Source organism: Trachemys scripta, chromosome 5, assembly GCF_013100865.1.
Source record: "Trachemys scripta elegans isolate TJP31775 chromosome 5, CAS_Tse_1.0, whole genome shotgun sequence".
In the NCBI taxonomy this organism is placed as follows: Eukaryota; Metazoa; Chordata; order Testudines; family Emydidae; genus Trachemys; species Trachemys scripta.
Window position 1 is genome coordinate 22,795,170 of NC_048302.1, and position 20,746 is coordinate 22,815,915.

The window sequence follows — 20,746 nt, forward strand, 5'->3', positions numbered from 1 at the left end:
TTCATGGAGGACAGGTACATCAGTGGCTATTAGACAAGATGGTCAAAGAGGCAACCCCATACTCCAAGTATCCCTTTGACTGTCAGAAGCTGGGACTGGACAACAGGGGATGAATCACTCAAAATTGCCCCATTCTGTTCAATCTGGCATTGGCCACTGTCAGAAGACAGGATACTTGGGTAGATGGACCATAGGTCTGATCCATTATGGCCGTTCTTATGTCTTAGTAACCATAATTATAAATAATTGTTAATAACTCCCCTTTTTTCACCTTGTACCTGTGGATTGATTTGCATGACTGAGAGGATTAGGTATCCTAATTAGGTCCACCCTCACACTCATGCTGCCTTCCAAAACACTAGATTGTAACTTATTACCAAAACCCTGGTAAGAGTCACCTTGTAATGGAAGGATTTGGACACTTGGGAGACATCCATGACACCATGTGCCCAGGGCATCTCAAGCAGAACTCAAAGAGAGTGTCCTGTATTTCAGGAGACAAGGTATGTAAATGCATGGTCTTTCCCGTGTTAGCACCTTTTTGAAAAAAGAGTCATTGCTTTAGTTGCAGAGACTATCTCTGCAGAAGGTTATGGGATACGTCTCTCTCCACGTTTTTTGCAGACAATATGTAGAAGTCTGTCTTCTCCGTAACAAACACACAAAACAATGTTACACGTGCTACTGATGGCAATGGCCAAGCATTTTAAGGAAAGATAAATGTCCGGTAGCTGTTTGACTTCAATGGGAGCAGCTTCATACCCCGCACTCTTGAAAATCAGGCCACCTATTTATAGCTTAACTATAGGCACCTATTTAGCCCATGTATCCAACAGGTGGAGAGGGGAGACCTGTGCCATTCTACAGATTTTTTTTCTATTTGAATTATAACAGAACCATAATGCTTTGTCTGTTCACCCTACGGCCACCATTCTGATGCAAGGCTTAAGGCACGTTGCCTGGCATGAAACTTCTATGGATTGTTACAGAGAGACGGAACATTAAATCAGTTAAATACCCTAGTGCTGTGAAACACTCGCAAATGCCTACAGATCATGCTGTTAATATTCATTAAGAATAATTCACAATGGCTAAATCTTAGATGAGTCACTTACGTGAGAGAAAAGTTTTAGCCCTTATAAAAAACACACATGAAACGCCCCCCCACACACACACCTTTTACAAATATGTTCTGCCATTCCTCAAAAGAGCAAAAATAAAGGAGATACCATAAAGCATTAATCACATACCACTATTGTTGAGAGAGAAAGAGAGAAACTTAATAGCTACAGAAGGCAAGCTCTGAGACAGGGACTGTCTTTTTGTTCTGGGTCTGTATAGCGCTTAGCACAATGGAATGCTCTAGGAACCTGCTCCCTGGGGTTCCTAGGAGCTACCACAATGTTAATAAATAATAATATGGAATGGAGGATTGACCTGCCTAGACACTGCAGGAATTCCCCAGCACTGATGAGACCGCGCACATATGGCATTTTCTAGGTTCAAGTCATACCTTCAACATTCTTTGCACATTTTCTGTGTAATTTCAAAAATACATGTCTGTATTAGTTAGGTGAGCTGCTAAAAGCTGCAACTTCCACTTACATGTATGTGAAATGTGGAGCAACTTCATGGCTTTATTTTGCAACATATATAAGTATTACGCATAGATAATATTTTGCAATCTCCATTATGAAAATGCAGCATATTACAAAAGGCTGTATGTACTGTATATAAACACACTTATATACATGGCAAAACAGAATCATCATTAACTTACCTCCATTGCACAATCAATAGCCTACCTAGTAGTTAAAACATGTATTTAAAGCCACTCAGGAAACATTTAAAGAATGCTGACAGGCTCATCTGCACCCGCAGAAAACCCCCTCTGATATATACACCATATTGAAAATGTGTTAATAACAACACCAAGGAGTTCAAGGCCAGGATGGACATGACATTTGCTTTTCTGAGACTGTTTGGAGACTAGGCTACAACAAGCTTTGGCTAGCACGACTGTCAGGGGGAAAAAAAGAGTCATTGGCCACATGCTACCAATAAACAGTTTTGCAATATTGTGATCATGTCTAATGTCTCGGCTCCATGGAGCCCACCGACTTCCACAGGAGTTACATATGCTGAGACCACTGATTTAGGTGCCAAAATATAGGCACCCAGAAATGTTTGGCCATTCTCTTTTTGACCTTGCTAATTCCCATTTACATCTGCAGAGTGTTTCCTTCCACTGATGGTATAAAAGGCTCATGGGCCCTTTGGGAGGAATCACGTTTCCGTGCTCTCTCCTATAGGCCACTTGGTAGAATGATGGATTATTACAAAAAGCAAAGCCATGCTCAGCAATCAGCCCACCCTTCGTTGTTAAGTGTTCCAATACCTTGCTCGTCACTTAAGCCCAGCTGTCCTGAGTTGTTCCTCCCCCAGCCAAACACAGCTCCGGAGAGAGACAGGGCAAAGCTGTGAGCTCCACCGGCAGCAACCTGAGCCAAGGGGATCCCATCGAGAGATGTGACGCGCTGCGGGCTGGTTTGAGAGGGGCATTCTTTACCCAGGCCCAGCTGGCCATAGTCGTTCTGTCCCCATGTGAAGAACTGGCCGTCTGGAAGGAAGATGGACAACTGAAGTTAGTAAGTAAAATCTGCCCAACAGCAAAACAAATCTGATAAGTCTGAATAAGAAACAATACTTTGGGCTTCAGTGCTACTGAAGGGCAGGAGTGGTGACGAAGACACTACTGGCTACAAAAATGTGCACTGTGGAGCTACCAGGTAAAATAATAAATAAAGTGTGTGATTGAATTAGGAGATTCAGCAGATATTATGGTAACACAGACAGTGGATTGACAGAGCGGAAAACTACTACACACCGCCAAAGAGAAAAAGGCACATGTTCTGCATGCTGAAGAGAAGCACTCAGGAATGCTTTTCCCAATGTCACAACGACTCTAATCATGCACTTTGTTTGGGTTTTTTACACAGAGACTGAAAGACTTAAAAAAAAATTCCAGCTGCCCTACAACAGTTAGACAGCTGGTGTGCTGAGACCACCACTTTTCTTTCTGACCAGAATTCTCTCCTCATTTCCTTGGGCTCCCTCCACCGGCTTGTGGTCTCCAGCCGTTTTCTATAGTCTTCTACTTTGATTGCAAGCTCCTTGGGCAGCGCTGTCTCTGTGTTATGTGAGCACGCAGAGCGTAGCACCATGGGGCCCTGGCCTCTAAGCACAACCACAACACAAATAATATTATCATTAACAAAATAGATTGAACGTGACAGTACCTGCCGCGAGAGCTAGGCAATGCCAATTGCCACAGGAAACCTGCAGTATCGTCTGTTGGTTCAGTTTCTTTATTAACCTAAAGAGAAAAGGTTATTTTAAAAAGTAACCACACACACACACACACACACAATGTTATTAGACAGAACAAGGAGTAATGGTCTCAAGATGCAGTGGGGGAGGTTTAGGCTGGATATTAGGAAAAACTTTTTCACTAGGAGGGTGGTGAAGCACTGGAATGGGTTACCTAGGGAGGTGGTGGAATCTCCTTCCTTGGAGGTTTTTAAGGTCAGGCTTGACAAAGCCCTGGCTGGGATGATTTAGTTGGGGCTTGGTCCTGCTTTGAGCAGGGGTTGGACTAGATGACCTCCTGAGGTCCCTTCCAACCCTGATATTCTTTGATTCTATTATTAGAGTCCATCACATCTTGCCATCACACGTGCTCATTCTAACCCCAAACCAATATTTTACCTGCAACATGTGTTTCCCCTACAGCGATATATAGTTCTAATTTTGAGGAGATTACAGTTACACCCGTTCGGGTTACAAAGCAGTGGAGCGGCTAAAAACACCCCTGGACAGTAAAGTAACACCACAGACTTCAACTAGCTTTAATAGAGCCAAGCAAACTTTTTCAGTACAGCTGAGCTCTATCATTTGTAAATTACTTAGAACAGCTGGTTCACAGTGTCTATAGTGCTAGCCTCTGTCTAGCAACTGGTGTTTGCTAGTGTCAATGAGTGGGATGTGCAGTTTCTTTCTGTTTACTAGCTTAAAGTCTTGCATGGAGAATGGCATAAGGCTCATAAGGTGCAGTTATTTCTTTGAAACACTCAGAAAGTGGCACAGAGGGTGTTTCCATTTTTGCTTCAAAGATTTTTGTATAACTCTGCTCAATTCACAAGAGATGTTTTCCTAGCAGCCAGTACTGTAGAGTCTACCTGACATCTGTGAGCCCAGTTGGATTCCTTCAGATCGTGCATCATCAGGATTCTGAAACTGTAACTTCGTTAACAGTTTTGCTCATGATGCACAACCTAGAAGAGCTTTCAAGGTTCCTCTTCCATCTCTGTATTGGCTCTGCCAGGCTACCAGGAACAAGTAACAGAGAAAGCATATATCTGCCCCTAAAGTAAGGCATTCTGACTCAATAGGTACAGGGACTAGGTAGATGGATTAATGTGATGTTTTTCATCATTTTTCAGATGATACCAAAGCTTATTATGCTTTTTAAGACTTTCAGCACTTTAAAATGATAGGAACAAATCAGATTAAACAAATGTCAGAAACGTCAGCACTATCTAAAGATTTCTGAGTAATATTAACTACAGTGCTGATATGGGCAATTTCATAGTCCCTTATTGAACTGTGATGTGCCATAAACTCAACTAAGTAAAATAAATGACTAGGCAATGCTGCATGAGGTTTTCAAAATCACAGTGCTCATTCATATGTCCAAGTTTACTTCTCTAGTCTTGAAAGACAGATCCCACAGCACAAGAATTTTTAGGGAGTAAGAGGATGGTTGGGTGCCAATCAGCATTTTCATTGCATCCCAACTCCCCCCCACTTCTCATACAAAGTTCTAAAATATTATAGCATCAGAAAAAAAAAAAGTATCTTCTAATTTACGTCCCATTTTTCCTCCTGAGAAACCAGTGTGCAAGGTCCATTTTGTCTGTGATAGCATAGTATAATGCATTGGATTGTGCAGCAGAACTTAACAAAAACTCATCTCTGGACCAAAAGGGGCGAATGACTTGCAAGGTCCTTCACTTGTAGTTTTTATTTTGTTTAAAATTTCCCAGGAATTGATTGGCATATATTACAAAAAATTTAAAAAAAAAAAAAAAAAGTGAAAAATCAGTGCAAAAAATTAACTTCTGTTTTCAGGGTCAAAATTGGGATTACTAGGGAAGGATGAGAGGACAGAAAAAAAGGCAACAGAGAAAAAAGGAATATTTCTCACCCAGAAGGCGAGATGGTGGCTCGGTAAGCTGGGCGGCCCATGTTACTGAGTCGCCATCTCTCCTACTGGAGAAAGCAACTGGGTCCAGGGAACTCCGGCCCTTCTTTTATGAGTACTTGAGCACACACGTATACACGTGCATGCGTATCTTCCACTACATTGCCTCACTTTGACAGTCTTGCATTTACACTTAGACTAAACCATAATTAACATAAATAATGTAATGGACTGGATTTTCTTAACTTAATCCATATTTTCATGTACTTGAATGGTTCAAAATTCATTGCGGGGGGGGAGGGGGGAGAGAAGAAGGGAAGAAAACAGTGAAAACCAAATAGCTTTTGTAAAACCTGAGATTTTTTCCAGTAAAAACCAAAACCAAAGGGCCTTGATGACTTGATAAGCAGAATACGGATGGGGAGAAAAGTCCTGCCTTTATTACTCTTAAAACATGGAGGGCCCACTGAAGTTAATGAAAAGACTCACTCAGGTCCAGGAAGAAGAGCTAGAAGATCTAACTTCATACATTGCATGTGAAAACTTTAGCATTTGTGTCCTGTAAACGTTACCTTGGTACTGCCACAGAATCTTCTGTAGTAGTGACTCCCAGCTGTCCATCACTACCTGCGCCCCAGGCAAAGAGCTGGCCCTGGTCACTGAGTGCCACACTGTGAGACTCTCCGCAGGCAACATGGACTATGTGCTGATCTGCCAATGCTCCAATTTGCTCTGAGGAAGACAGGAAACCCACTAAACAATAGGGTATCTCTCATATGAATGCATTGACATTACAGCCCTGTACATACACCACATATACTTGGGTATAAAGAAGACATGTGTTTATACAGGACCTAGCACAATGAAATCCCGGGCTTGGTTGGGAAGTCCACTATGCACACCTAGAATACAAACGATGAAACAAAAACTGAATTACACCTCTGTTTATGGTGCTTACCTGCCGCCACCCCCCTCCCATCACCCATGGTATCAGATCAGCTTTTATGTATTTCTCCTGCACTGTTTCACAGGCATGCTGCATTTGTGACCAACACCCACACTGCAGCAGAGAGACACAGAGTTTCCGAAGAGCTCAGTAACTAGCAGCTTCTACTGTGGCACGTATCACCCAGTTTTCAGGGGAGCTCAGTACTCCACGTGCTGGGCTCTCTTGAAAGTCTGGCCGAGACTGTGGCTGCTGAGATTTTTGAAAGTCTAGCCTGATGTAGTGTGCGAGTAATGTGCATCAAAGCAAGTGTCATTAAGGTACGGGTGCAGGGCATGTTGCAGCTAAGTATTTAGGGAGCTAATAAAGCGACTTAGTCATGAACTGGACTGTCCCTGTCTGAGACTGTCTCACTCAACTCTCTTGTGAGGAATTAGTGAGTGACCTAGCAGGCCCCTCCAAAACTCCTCACTCCTTCCTTCCCTACTTCACCCATCTTCCTAATGCAAGCTCCACTGCCCACCTCTCTTCCCTACTCATCTCTTGGGACAGTACCCAGCTTACCAAAGATGAGCTGCTAGAATATCACATAGTACCAAGACTGAACCAGGCCTAAATCAATCAACCCAAAGAAATTACTACAAATTATAACACTCTCTCATGTCTGCATTAAACAGTGAGTACGTCAAGAGATTTTACAGAGGAGTAAAAGTCAGTCACCCTGCCATAAGAATATTGTCTGCAATTAATTTTTCACTACTAAGTCACTCTATGTATCTGAAAGAGCTTTAATGTTATTGTAGCATCAGCCATCATGGCACTTTCATTACAAGGGTGTTTTTTTTAAGTGCTTACTTAATTAAATGAAAATTCCTGTCTTGCAATAAGCTGGTACACATTTGGTAGCAAAACTTTCCCACCAAATCAAAATTATTTTTAATTAGACAAAAATTAAATACAGATGGAGGTTTCAGACTGGACCAGAAAAGCTTTGCTCTGTCACATGCAGGCAAAGGATTCATTTTCATAAGAAAACCAGGTTGCCTACAGCAGGAGAGGGAAGGGAGGTGAGATTAAATTCTATGAAAATAGTGATCGGTGCTTAGTAACTTAGTTTCTGTAATGGTAACTTTTTCTACCTAATTTAAGATTTTCACCTTCTCACATAACAGTAAAGGTGGACACACCTAGCTCAGGATCCAATTGTCAAGAGCAGCCATGTAAGTTACACACACGAGTCCAAGGTTTGGGCAGTTCCGTGCCCAACTGCAGCACTCTGTGGCCTGTTTTGTGCTATTTGTGTGTGTCATTTAGGTGGCCTGTTTTTACAGGCAGGCTCCAAGCAACTAGCTGCTGCCTGGGGGTACCATGGATGGTAAGAATAGGTCATTCATGAGCACAGCAGTAACACACTGAAAGACTGATTTTGGTTCTAGTTCTAGCAGCCTCTTCCTTTTAGTGGCCAGACAATTAAAAGAGGATGTTAGAGCATCTTTAAGCTCAACAGGTAGCATTACTGCTTTAGGATCTGAAAAGTCCCCAATTAAGATCCCCAGCTGGAAAGGAATCTTCACAAGAAAACAGAGTGAAGAAAGGTCCGATAAAAGCATTCCTTCCATTCATGAGTAACTCGCTTTGTTACCTTCTTAACTATAAACTGCAGCCCACCTCTCATGTTACCTTAATTGGGCTTGCTATGATGCACTTACCCATCTGCTATTACAGGCTGTGCAAGGTCTATTCAATATATTCATCACAAACCCACAGTCTCAGCCTTTCCCAAGTCTGTTCTCTGCACATAATGCTCTGCTCATAGCCAAGAGCGCCAAAGGCACAGCCCATATGATCTGTATTAGCTACATCCTCTTCTGATTGGAACAGAAGTTTAAGCCACACACACAGAGCTACTACGTTCAATGCACCATGCTATAGAATCTACTGCTTCCCTGTTAAACAGTACAATGTGTTACAGGCAACTGGCAAATACTTCCCTAACCCATCCTCCATCACCCCCTCACAAAGTGTAGAGGACAGACAGTTTAAATGTCTGATGCATGTTTACAGGTTCCCATAGGCAATGGCATTCGATATTTGGATTGCAGTAACAGGCATTACTGGACTGAAAATATGCAGAGGAGAAGGGTGTGGCTAGTGCTTTTTATTCCCACTACCTTGTTTTTACTATATTTGCTGGAGAATCAGAGGCCAAGCTGAGATAGTTTAATGCACACGGGAATTCACAAAGTAAAATGGTGTGAATCCTTAGAGAATGGGAAAGTGTTTAAATATCAAACCAATTACGTTAAAGAGTCAACCTCATCTGACAGCTCTGTAACTCCAAACTGAAAGTGTTTATAGAAAAACACACCCAGTCACAACCCTTCATTTCAGAGAAGAGCCGCGCCCCATTGCAGCATCTATGTTTGGAGCCAGCTGGCAATCCCTGAGGGAGTTTTGAAATGTAGCTCTTCAGTCCACAGGGCCACTTGAATCACTAGCTCCCGCTCACCCACCTTTTCCTAGGAGAAGGTAACAAAGTTAGATTTATTTTAGGGTCGTCCTCAGATTTTTTTGAATACAAATTGGACCGTGTCAAGCTGTACTTGGCCCCATCTATTAAAAGGGATAACATCTACTCCCCAAGGTCATGTGAAGCTTATTTGTAACACACTGCAAGATACTCGGAAGCAAGGGCTTATTGGAAGTACAAAATTTTAAGTTTCTCATGTTGACCTGGCTGACATAGTCGATTTAATTTTTTTTAAAATATTTCATTTAACTATTTTAGTTAAAAACAAATTTAACAAAAAACAAACCTGATTTTAAAACACTTGAATGTTTAACTAAATTTAAAAATTCACATGCTTGTTTTGTTAAAATATTATATGTCTGCTGTTGCAGAAAAAAAGCCAGAATACATAACGCTGTTGTTTTAGTTAAATAAAACAATTTAAATGTCTGTCTGGTGATGTTCTCCTAATACAGCATGGCAAGAAAATCTTCCAAATATTAATGATTAACCAGTTGAATTGGAGATAGTTCACCTCCCAACGACTTCATAAATATCTGCTTCAATTACCTTTGGTAAATAAAATAACCAATCATTCATTTTCTGATATAGCTGTAAAACTAATCTGAAAAGTTTTCAAAATAAATCACTTAAAAAATGTATAGTGTGTGCCTTCTAAAAATGAAACCTACATCTATCTCTGAGTTGTGAAGAATATGTACTAGGTTATAACAACCATCAAGAATGCACTTTGATGTAAAAATCCATGATTAAATCGAGTCTTCCCGACTAGTGATTTAAATCATGATTTAAAATCAATTTGATTTAAATCAAATCCACCCTGATTGTCTGCATGCAAGATAAAATCACTGCACCATTAATCAGGCCTTCTTTTTCCAACACATTTCCTAGTCAGGTGGCGTTCCCTTTCCAGACACAAGAGGCACCCTTTGACATTTGCAAGACAGGTTTTCACCAGATGATTTATTATACATATAGTACATATAGCACCATAAGCAAGCCTAGTACTGCACAAGTTACCCCAAGATCATGCCATCTAAATGTAACAAATATTATGTACTGAGGCTGCACTGGCAAAATTCGGATCCGGAATTCTCCACTGATGGTGACAACTGGTGGAAGCTGCAGTATATACAAGGTGCAGGCTTTTCCACCACTGTGGTGTGACCTCCCCGCTGAGACACCACACCTCCTCCAAGGCTTGAAAGTAGCAGCTTTACACTGTATATTAGGGGAAACGACCGGCTTACTGCCTGAGGGCGATGAGTACTGCTGATGGTATATCTGACAGCCAGTGTTACCTAGGGCGTGTATGGTCCCATACAACGCCCATACGCCACACCAAGAGAGTATTAAGGTGGCAACTCGAAGCGCTCAAAAGGCAGGAAATGCCAAAGTTGGTCAATGCAACTCATTTTGCCTCCTTGCACATAAGCATTATGACCATGTTTAATTACACGATCAGAGGCCACTCACTCCCCAAGGGTCCTGCAGAAACAACAGCACATGACTGCACAGCAACATAGACACAATAAAAAATACACAATAAAAAAAAAGTTGTGTGTGGGGGTCAGGGACTCCAAGAAAACAAGGCTGGGAAGCAGAGGCTGTCTCCATAACACACACTAACTTTTAAATCAAATCCCATTTTCAAAGTACCTGGTGGGACGAGTCCCCATACATGTCACCCTCCCCCCAGCACATCTTTGGAGAATGCCACCTCCCCTCACCCATGCACATATGAAGTCACTCTATTTTAAGGCTGACAGCAACCACACACATTGACTCAGCCAATTAGAAAAGTAACCTTTGCGGTGCAAAACTCGGAGGTGGCTCTGCTGGTCTGAGTCACAGCAGTGTGGAGGAAGTCAACCACAGTGATTCAGGATCTGTGGATTTTGTTCCAGAAAGAACTGGATAATTCAAATATAAAGATTTTTTTATAGCCAAGAAGAAAACCTAGTTCCCTTCTCCCCAGTCATCAAGGCAGTAAGCAGCAGAATCCCTAGCTGACAACAGAAAAAACACTGCTCGGTTAAGTGAGTAGGGTTGCCAAGTGTCCAGTTTTTGACTAAAAGTCTGGTTGGAGGCACAGCGGGGCTAAGGAAGAGAGGCTCCCTGCCTGCCCTGTTTCCTCATGGCTCCCGAAGCAGCCGGGATGTCTGGTTCCTAGGTGCAGGGGCAGTCAGGGAGGCTCCACGCGCTGCCCCCGCCCTGAGCGGCGGCTCCGCAGCTCCCATTGACCAGGAACTGCAGATCCCCCTGACCCCTCCACCTAGGAGCTGGACATGCTGGCCACTTCTGGGAGCCGCCTGAGGTAAGCGCTGCCCAGCTGGAGCCCGCACCCTGAACCCCTCCTACACCCTAACTCCCTGCCCCAACCCTGAGCCCCCTCCAGCACCCAAACTCCCTCCCAGAGCCCACACCCCTCACCTCCTCCCACACCATAAGTCTCTGCCTCAGCCCAGAGTCCCCTCCCACACCCAAATCCCTCCCGGCGCCTGCACCCCAAGCCCCTGTCCCAGCCCTGAGCCCCCTCCTCCACCCAAACCCCTCATCCCTGGCCCCACCCCAGAGCCCGCACCCCCAGCCAGAGCCCTCCCACCTTCCCATACTTCAACCCCCTGACCCAGCCTGGTGAAAGTGAGTAAGGGTGGGGGAGAATGACCGATGGAGAGAGTGAACGATGGAGAGAGTAGGGGTTGGGCCTCTGAGAAGGGGCATGGCCTCAGGGAAGGGCGGGACAGGGGGTGGAGCAAGAATGTTCGGTTTTGTGCGATTAGGAAGTTGGCAACCCTATAAGTGACTAGGGTCATGAAGGAGCGTAACAGGCTTTGCCTGAAACACTCTACTCTGGTTGCTTCTGGGAAAGGTTTGGTTGACTCACTGAGGCAGGTGGCTCATTACCTGTGGATGCAAGGGAGATGGGGACTGGCTCTGGGGGGGAAGCGAGGGTCATCTAGGATATGGGCTGAGCAGCTTGAGAGAGGAATCCTGGGAGCAGCCAAGTCTGGGGAAGTTTGAGCCTATTTATTTATGTTCCCTGATTGTTGTTTTGTTTGTTAATAAAGCCAAAGCTCAAATGGGGTAGTTACTAAAAACAACACTGGCGAGTCAGGCAATTCAGAATGAAATTTAAAACTCAATGTTTTCAAAATAAGGCACGTTGTAGTTCAAAGCACCAGGCAGCTCAGTGTTTACTCAGTGACGGTACTAACAGCAACCTTAACTTTTCCCTTTAGCTCTCTCTGTTCTCTGCTTAAGGGAGATCAAAGAAAGAAAGATCACATGAAAGAAACGTAGCAGTTCCCTATTCTATTGCACAATGAGTTATAATAATACGGTATTGTGTTGCAAGATGATTTAGTAACACCACTTAGTTCTTATAAGGTCTGATCCAATGACCACTGAAGTCAATGGGTTCTTTCCACAGGTGTTGGGTGAAAAGCGTTATGTGGCCTGGACCAATCATTCACCGGCATTTCATCAGAGCACTTTACAAAAGGTGGACAAGTGTCAACAGCAGATCACAAATCTCCAGAGAATGAGGGCTTGGTGTATCAGCTGGCATCCCACCACCAACCTTCTCATCGGGGCTTCCGACAGATGCTTCTGCACCTTCTCATAATGGCCCCATTTCTGCAGTACACAGAAGCCTGTGCTTTAAGCCTCATTGAAATCAACTGAGTTTAAAATATGCTTAGACACCCTGCTGAATTGGCGCCTGTAAGACTGGAGCAGGTAACACAACAGCTCAATTGATTGTAATCGAAAGGGCTCAAAGGGAAAAATCTACCAAGAACTCTCTCTCCTCATCACACTCTGATCACCTCTCCGTGGTTTGTCAGCATCATCCACATCCTCTGATCAGTTGTGTTATCTACAAGTACAATTGGTAGCTCCTCAGTTTGTTATTTCTAACATCCGTAAATCAACATTCTCGCTAACAGTGCTGTAAATACCAACACAACTTTAGGACACTCCCTGCGTTTACAAACTAATAACCATTTCCTTGGCTGATTAAATGCCAATGGACTTATTAGCCTAAAAAGGGGAGAGGAGGTTAAGTTTAATTTTATTGCAAGCATGTTTTAGTCCATCCTAATCAGTTTTTCTTCACTTTCCCCACTCCTTTATCTTCTCTCCCAACCCCATCTTAGAAGACAACAAGGCTCTTCTTATCCCCCCAAATAACTGAAACATGGCATTTGTTCTTCTGAACAGCACTACGAGTGAAGGCCTTTAGCTTACATGCTCTTTGGAACGTATCTCCCAATATGATTGTAAAGTGCTTGGAACAACAGGGCCACCTATCTTGACTGGGGTCACTGGACACTACCATAACACAATCAACTCATTTTGGGAGCACACTGCGTGTTATACTAACCTTCTGTTTCTGCCCAAATAGCTAAAAGACTGGTAGTTGAACAGACCATTTCATCTCCCCTCCCACAACAATCCCCAATATCAGTCATTAGCCTGCCATTCGATAACATCATTTGGACCTGATGAGGAGACTGACATTGCTGATCCCAGCACTGGCCATGCCTGATCAAAACAGGCATACAAATTCCGGAAGCCTCGATGGAATTTCTAGAAGGCAAGGTAGGATCTGTTCCAATCTGAATTGGAGTCTCCTCTGGGCAAAGACTCGGAATCAGCTATTGAGAACAATATCAATGCTGAATGCAAAACTTTTGGTGATAAAGTTCTAGCCGCTACAAAGAAATACAAAGCTTGGGATTTCATCAACAATTCCTTCCTGGTCGGTCATCTGATGCAACCAGACTATATCAGGAATTTAAATCTGCCAAGAAGGAACAAGAGGGTTTCAACAAAAGTAGAGACAAGAGCAATGGAAAAAAACTGTCTTCACACATTGCGATCACAAAACCTGGCAAACTAGTCAGAGACTGAGTGGATATTCCAGTCTGGGCAAGAAGGGATACCCAGTCACAGCAAACTCCACTGCAGCTCAGCTGGTGGCCAATGGAAGAGCTCCTAACCAAGACAAAAGTTTTCAGCCATGCAGTTCCAATGATGGTTGCGGAGAGGTAGCAGCTCTATGTGTGAACACAAACCTGATGACTCCTTTCACTGGTCAAGATCAAGATCACACATCAGCTGCAGACTACCAAGGCTCCTGGTGACATCCACAAGTTTATCCAATTATCAAAAGCAGGCTGCTTCGATTTCTGAATTGTTGTGCTCAGGATCCCAAAAGTCTGGTGCAGAGCAAAGGTCATAGCTGTTCCCAAGCCAGGGAAATCATGGATAAACCCGAAGAGCTACTGACCAATTTCTCTGCTGTGTGTTACCTATTAACTGATAGAGAGACTAATTCTGATATGGAATAATACGGTAGTCAATCTCAGGGCTTGTCTACACTACCCGCCGGATCGGCGGGCAGCGATCGATCCAGCAGGGGTCGATTTATAGTGCTCTCCTGTCGACTCCAGTACTCCACCAGAATGAGACGCGCAAGCGGAGTCGACAGGAGAGCATCAGCTGTCTACTTACCACAGTGAAGACACCGTGGTAAATAGATCTAAGTACGTCGACTTCAGCTACGCTATTCACATAGCTGAAGTTGCGTATCTTAGATCGATCCCGCACGGTCGTGTAGACAAGCCCTCAGCTGCCTTGCATTCAGGCTGGATTCAGCGGGGACAATGCATGCAAGATCAGGTACGCTGTCTGACTCAAAACACAGAAAATGCGTTTGAGTCAGGAAAGAAAGGTGGTGTAGTCTTCACTTGATGGCAGCCCATGACACTGTGTGGCACATTGGGCTGACTGCCAAGCTCCTGTAAGTTATTCTTTCTTGGCCGATGGTGCGGCTCATTTGAGAAATTACTAGTAACTGAAGATTCATTCTGCAAGTTGGGAAAAAAATCAGTCACCTTAAAAAGTCTCTGTAATGGCCTTCCACAAAGGCCAGTTTTGGCTCCCTTTTTGTTCAATATATACTATGCAACCTTCCTGAAATGCAGGCCCGGAAGTATGTGTGTGCTGATAACATTTGTATTGCTGACACTGGAAATGATTTCCATAGCACTGAAGGGAATCTCAGCCAAAACATGGTATTTTGACCACTTATTTCCAACAATGAAGACTAATCCTTTGTGAAAACAAGGCGGTACCAACTACTTTCCATCTAAACAATCGTCTTGCCAATAAACCCATCTATATTGGTGTACAAGGATGGTTATTGCCATTCCAACCAGTTGTCACATACTTGGGAGTAAAACTAACTGTAGCCTGACATATCAGCCCCACCTGGAACACCTGAAAATGAAGGTCTCTTCTCATACTGCCTTGATATGAAAACGGTCAGGAATTTCCTGCAAAGCAGACCCTTTGGGCCTTCGTACCTCTGCTTTGGCCCTGCTGTTTGCTCCAAATGAATACTGCTCTGCGGTTTGGGGGCAAACAGTCACCGCACACAGCTTAATCAACACAGAGTTGAAGTCAGCCACTAGTATTATTAATGGGTGCTTGAATTATTCACCAACCTCCAGCCTGTATGTGCTAGCACACGTAGCTCCGCCAGACCTTCAACGAAGATGCCATTACTGTTAAGTCTGCCTGGAGAACTGCGACAGCTGAAACCGACCTTTTACAGCTCCGGATGACCGACAGCCCATTTTTCAGACAGAAAACGACACACAGCATCCACTCAAAAGTCCACTCATATTCAAAGGAGGAATCCCATCCCTGCAGACTGGGGTGTGACGCTATGGCTGATCTCTCAGCATCCCACACTCTTGGACAACAGGGTTACTGGCCCTTTCCCGTGCATGGATGATCAGCACTGGCCAGGGAGCTGAAAGCTATGCTCTTATTGAGGAGCAGCATCAGTGGGAAAAAGAGAGTAACACACGAAGTAATTTCAGGAGTCCATCTCTGCACCCACCTCCTTCTCCACTAGATCACAGATTAACAAACTACTCTCTAGTTCAACCAGAGTTGCTGCAATTATATACCAGATTGACGGACCTGTCTGGTTTTAAGATTAAGTTGGATAAGTTTATGGAGGGAATGGTTTAATGATAAAACATAGTAGTCAAGGAAAACCAAGCTATGGTACATGAACAACATAATGGCCAACAAGGGTCAGGCTAGAGACTCTTGCCTATATGCTCGGGGTATTACTGATCGCCATATTTGGGGTCGGGAAGGAATTTTCCTCCAGGGTAGATTGGCCGAGCCTCTGGAGGTTTTTCGCCTTCCTCCGCAGCATGGGGCAGGGATCACTAGCAGGAGGGTCTCAGCCGATTGAAGTCACTAAAACACAGGACTGGGGACTTCAACGGTAGAGTACAGGGAAGGGTCTTGCGGCCTGCGGCATGCAGGGGGTCAGACCAGATGATCATAATGGTCCCTTCTGACCTTAATGTCTATGAGTCTATGAGATTGGCCTTTCTTCCTCTCCACATTGTGATTGTGGGGCAGCATCACAGACAATAACTCCTCTGATAGAAGAGTGCCCAACTTGGCATTTGGAGGGCAGTTTACAACACCTACCCTCCCTTGATACAGAGACTGTCTTCTGGTCATTGAGCTCGGATGTCTGCATCTGAGAAGAAGAAAACTGTCTCTGTATTCTCAGTCGCCTCAAACACCAAGTGAGCTCAAACTTTACACCAGAGTATAATCCCCTGGAACTTGCGAGGCTTCCTCTTCCCTATATCCATCCAATGGCCACGCTTTACAATTCCCAAATTCGAGGCCCACCTTTTAATGCTTCTGGAGAGGAAAGGTGACAGAGAAAGAGAACAGGAAGTTTCATTGGAACCGACACTTCATGCAACAAACTCTTCCGGCAGCCAGATTTGGTCTTTTAGGAGGCAGGTGCATTCATGGCAGAAGGTTAATTCACCACTAGTATGGCTCAGTTAGCTGCATCAACAATGTAAGGTGCAGTGCAGCAAGGGCTTTGGTATTTTTACAAGTGTCATCTGAACTGCAATGGAAGAGAGAGGGAAACAGATACAAATACAATGTTGCATCATGAAGTAACAATTTTTGAAATGGGGAGAAGAGAGAGAAATGGAAATTAAAAAAAAAAAAGGTAAGGCAGCGGCAACTGTCCTGGGGCATGTTGTGATCACCAGAGGAGCTACAGACTCCAGCAAATCAAGGCTGGCGACTGCCAGGCAATGGGGCCTCAACTTCTGCTGTCTTCTTTCATCCAAGGCATTCTAATAATGCTTATCTGCCTATATGTAATGTGTCCCACTTCACGCTGAACATGGCCAAGTCAGCAGCTATAGATGCAGCTGACTGTCATGAAGGTGAAGTTTCCTCGTGGCCACACAAGGCTGCCTGGTCTTCAGATATGCCCGGCCCTTGGGAATGTTATGCCTCATTGACAGCGCAGAGACAGGTTGGTTCTCTCGCAGCTGACAACCAGCCAGAGATGTTCTTAAAATGGCCACATGCACATACAAGGCTCCTAAGGACAGGCCATCGGTTGGCAGAAGAAAGGCCTGTTGGGATAAACACTCTCCCTTCCCATGTGGGTAAGGCTAAGATTTTGTTATGCATATTTTTAGTAAAAGTCATGGACAGGTCACGGGCAATAAAACAAATTCACGGAAGCCCGTGACCTATGGGTGACTTTTACTAAAATGATTCATGACAAAATGGGGAGCTGCAGGGGGCCTTCTGCCACAGCTCGGAGCTCAGGAGGCCCCCACCATATCTGGCGGCAGGACTACACCGCAGTTCTCAGCCGCCACAGGCGGTGGAGGGACCCTGCAGCACCCAGGCACCGTGAGCTGAAGTCACGGAGGTCTCTGGAAATCACAGGTTTCATGACTTCCACAACCTCCATGACAAAATTGTAGCCTTACACATGGGCCCTGTGGCATCAGTGGCAGCTCACCACCAGTGATGGGAGCAGAAATCCCACCTCCCCAGTTCTCTTCCAGGGTCAGAGAAGAAGAGCCAGCCCCCAGCAAATGTTTTATTTTTTAGTTATAACTAAATAACTAAGAGGTGGCCAGGAACGGGGGAGCGAGGACAGGTTCCTCTCTCTCCCTCCTACAGCAGTTGCACACGGGGTTAATACAGCCCCTATAAATTGTAGTGACTTCTGATGCCAGCTGGGGACGGCAAAAGAGAAAGGAACCAATATGAAGCAAGCAGCACTACTCAGGAGGCAGAAAGCATCTCCACCATCCACCACTCCATGATGGGAAAATCAGATCACCTGCCTGGCTTGCCCACTGGTTTTCCCCTGAACAGGTAGGCTCAGTGATCAGCTGCCTTAGCACAGATGCTAGGGTTTACCTGCCTTGAGGGCTGGATGGACATGTAGATTAAAGGGATCAGACATTAACACTAACATCATCTACAGCTTAAAAAAAAAAATCACAAGAGCCTCTGTCCATGTACTTCAGTCAAGTCATTGCCCAGGAGGGTGTATTATGGTGATTATTGAACACCTTCCCCACAATATTTGGTATTTATCATTGTGGGCACCTAGGTACCCAAGCTGAAGGACCATTAGTCTGCTGTAGTATGACAACAAAGAGAACAATGTTCCATGGCAGGGGAGTGGGTCTTAGCTCCGGCACAGGTTAGACAAACCCGTCAGGGATGGTCTAGGTTTCCTTGGTTCTGCCTCAGCATAGGGGGGCTGGACTTGACTTCTCGAGGTCCCCTCCAGCCCTGCATTTCTATGATCATTTCTCTTAAAGCTGGTTCCTTCCCCCCAATGCAATTCAGATCACTTTCACAAATACTGCTCAAGAATATCCTACTCTTAAGAGGGCAGGGGGATTTAAAGCAGCATTTCAGACAGTTACTGATGTTTTAAAATGACTTAAGTAACCCTCAGCCCTGAGATAGACTGATGTCATTTACAGACACTCCGAGTAATATGAGACAGTTCCCTGGTGTGGAGTGGCGTTTACTCTGACCCTACTGCATGAATCGCTTGGTTAGCTTTAGGGAGATAATTTCACGAGAAAGAGCACTCCAACCAAACTGTTGTTTTAGCAATGATAGGTAAGAGAAGGAAGTGGTAGGAATGTGCAATGAGGCAGTGATTTCACAGCTACCAGACAGATACAGTGTGAAAGCAGCTTTCTGTCTCTGGAACCATCTAGTTAAAAAAAAAAAAAGGGGGCGGGGGGGATTCTTGCTGTAGTTCTTGTGAATATATTCAGGCTGTTTGGAGAAAACATAAAAATGCTGGACATTCTCATTGCCATGGGGCAAAAGTACAAATGAGTCATAAAAATATCCCAGCTAGAACATAGGCATTAATGCGGAGTTCAGGAAAACTCCAGTCTTCTCTTGTAAACATAGTAAAAACATTGTGAAGTTCAAGGCTAAGCAATTCAGTAATTTAATAGTGGTTGTTCAGTAGAAAAGCAGTGGCAAAGCATAAAGAAATATGCTCCCCAGCATCAGTGCAGGAGTAAGGCCAGGAAGCTGTAATGATATTACACTAAAGAAACAAAAAGAATAATTTAGTTTTCTTTGTTTGCACAACATTCAAAGGGCATTCTAAGAAGAGTAGAGATGAGTATTTGTAAGCTTCCCTCCCTTGGACAGGTGGTTTAAAGGGTAAGCCAAGAGATAAGACAGAGCAGACTTTCACAGCTGCACTGCGCGTTACCGAAAAGGAGGGAATGCCAGATGGTCTCAGATGCTGCTGGGAACCTTGAATTGGTCTGAGCTTTTTTGGTTTCCAAAAAGAGACCTTATTTAGAAGGGAGCGGCTGGAGTAAGCCAACTGATTATCTTGACGAGAAAAAGTGCTTTCTTTGTGGTTTGAGTGGAACTGAGGAACTGTAGAATGCAGGTTTACATCCGAGGTTACAGTTGTTGGAGTAATTACCAGGTCTCTGGGACATTTCATGTCTTGCCAGAAAAGAAACAGCAACAAGCAAGTGCCAGGTGGATTACAGTTTTCCCCTAACTTGCTAGAATCCCCTATTAGCTAAGAGTTGAAACTCGCAGCACTATTTTCTTTATTGTTTCACTGGAAAAACAAAATGAACATTAATAGGAGTTTATACACTTTGGGGGGGGAACCAGGGTAAAGGGGACAAATAATGCTAAAGTTAAACAATCAATAATGGGAATGTTTACTTTCATCTTTATGTATCCCATAAATTGTTATAGGAGGGGCACGTTTTACACGAAGGTTGCTCAAGTAAAAGTATGTTGTGTTTGTGAATGATGACCTGCAGCTGTCCTTACAGGGGTAAAGGGGTTGGACTGTTTTCTGAAGGAAGGTTAACTTTTTCTGTGGTTGCAGAAGAGATATTTTTGACCACTTAAGATATTTTTTCCATCTGCAATCTCTGATTCTTAACAAGTTTAGTGGTCCCAAAATGGTTTGTGCTGCTCTGCTCGAGTTTCCCTCGCCCAGAAAGGTCATGCAGGACAAGACCATAAAGTAGGAGCATCCTCTGATTTTACAGCTGATTTCACAACTGACTCCTAAAAGCAGAACCGCTGTGTTTCTGCTGCAGAGAGTGCAGAATGGCGAGTCTACAGGGGGACCGTGTGTTATTCCCGGTGCACTGTGGAGTTCTATTCAGCAGTGCAGAGGAGAGGCCAGAGGGCTTGGAGGTGGGGCAGATACAAACCAGGAGAGTAGATCTGCCACAGGCCTAAGGAAGTGCACTCCTGCAACTCTGAGCTGTGCTGACATTTCCTGTGTAGGCTGGGGGAAGAATCTTCCACATTCCCTTTAGCTCCCTCATGAAAAGCCTCTTCACTCAGGCTGCATGGGCAGGAGCACCAAGCCCAGCGGGTCACTGGTGCTTAAACTGCCTTTATTTCCTCTCTTTCCTGTTTCAGTTTGTTTTTCTGCAAACAAGAAAGGAAACTGAGGGGGGGAGAGGGGAGCACAGCTGCAAACCAACGACCCTCTCAATTGTGCCACTGCTGCCATCCTGCCGAGCGGCTCTCCAACTTACCCCGCTGCTCACCCAGTCCGTACCGTCACCAACCCCGCCTTGCCCCAAGGCACCGCTTTCCA

At 44.4% G+C, this 20,746-nt stretch overlaps 1 protein-coding gene across 4 annotated transcripts in view; it reads right to left on the reverse strand.

The window, feature by feature from the left end:
- HERC3 (HECT and RLD domain containing E3 ubiquitin protein ligase 3) overlaps positions 1-20,746 on the reverse strand; it is a 143,091-nt gene that overhangs the window by 94,659 nt on the left and 27,686 nt on the right. For all 4 annotated transcript variants that reach the window (XM_034772328.1, XM_034772323.1, XM_034772324.1 and 1 more), the window contains exons 3-5: positions 5,836-5,995; positions 3,300-3,376; positions 2,399-2,620 (exon numbers count right to left, since the gene is read on the reverse strand). In XM_034772328.1, coding sequence (XP_034628219.1) covers positions 2,399-2,620; positions 3,300-3,376; positions 5,836-5,995 — 459 coding nt within the window. The remainder of the gene's footprint in view (positions 1-2,398; positions 2,621-3,299; positions 3,377-5,835; positions 5,996-20,746) is intronic.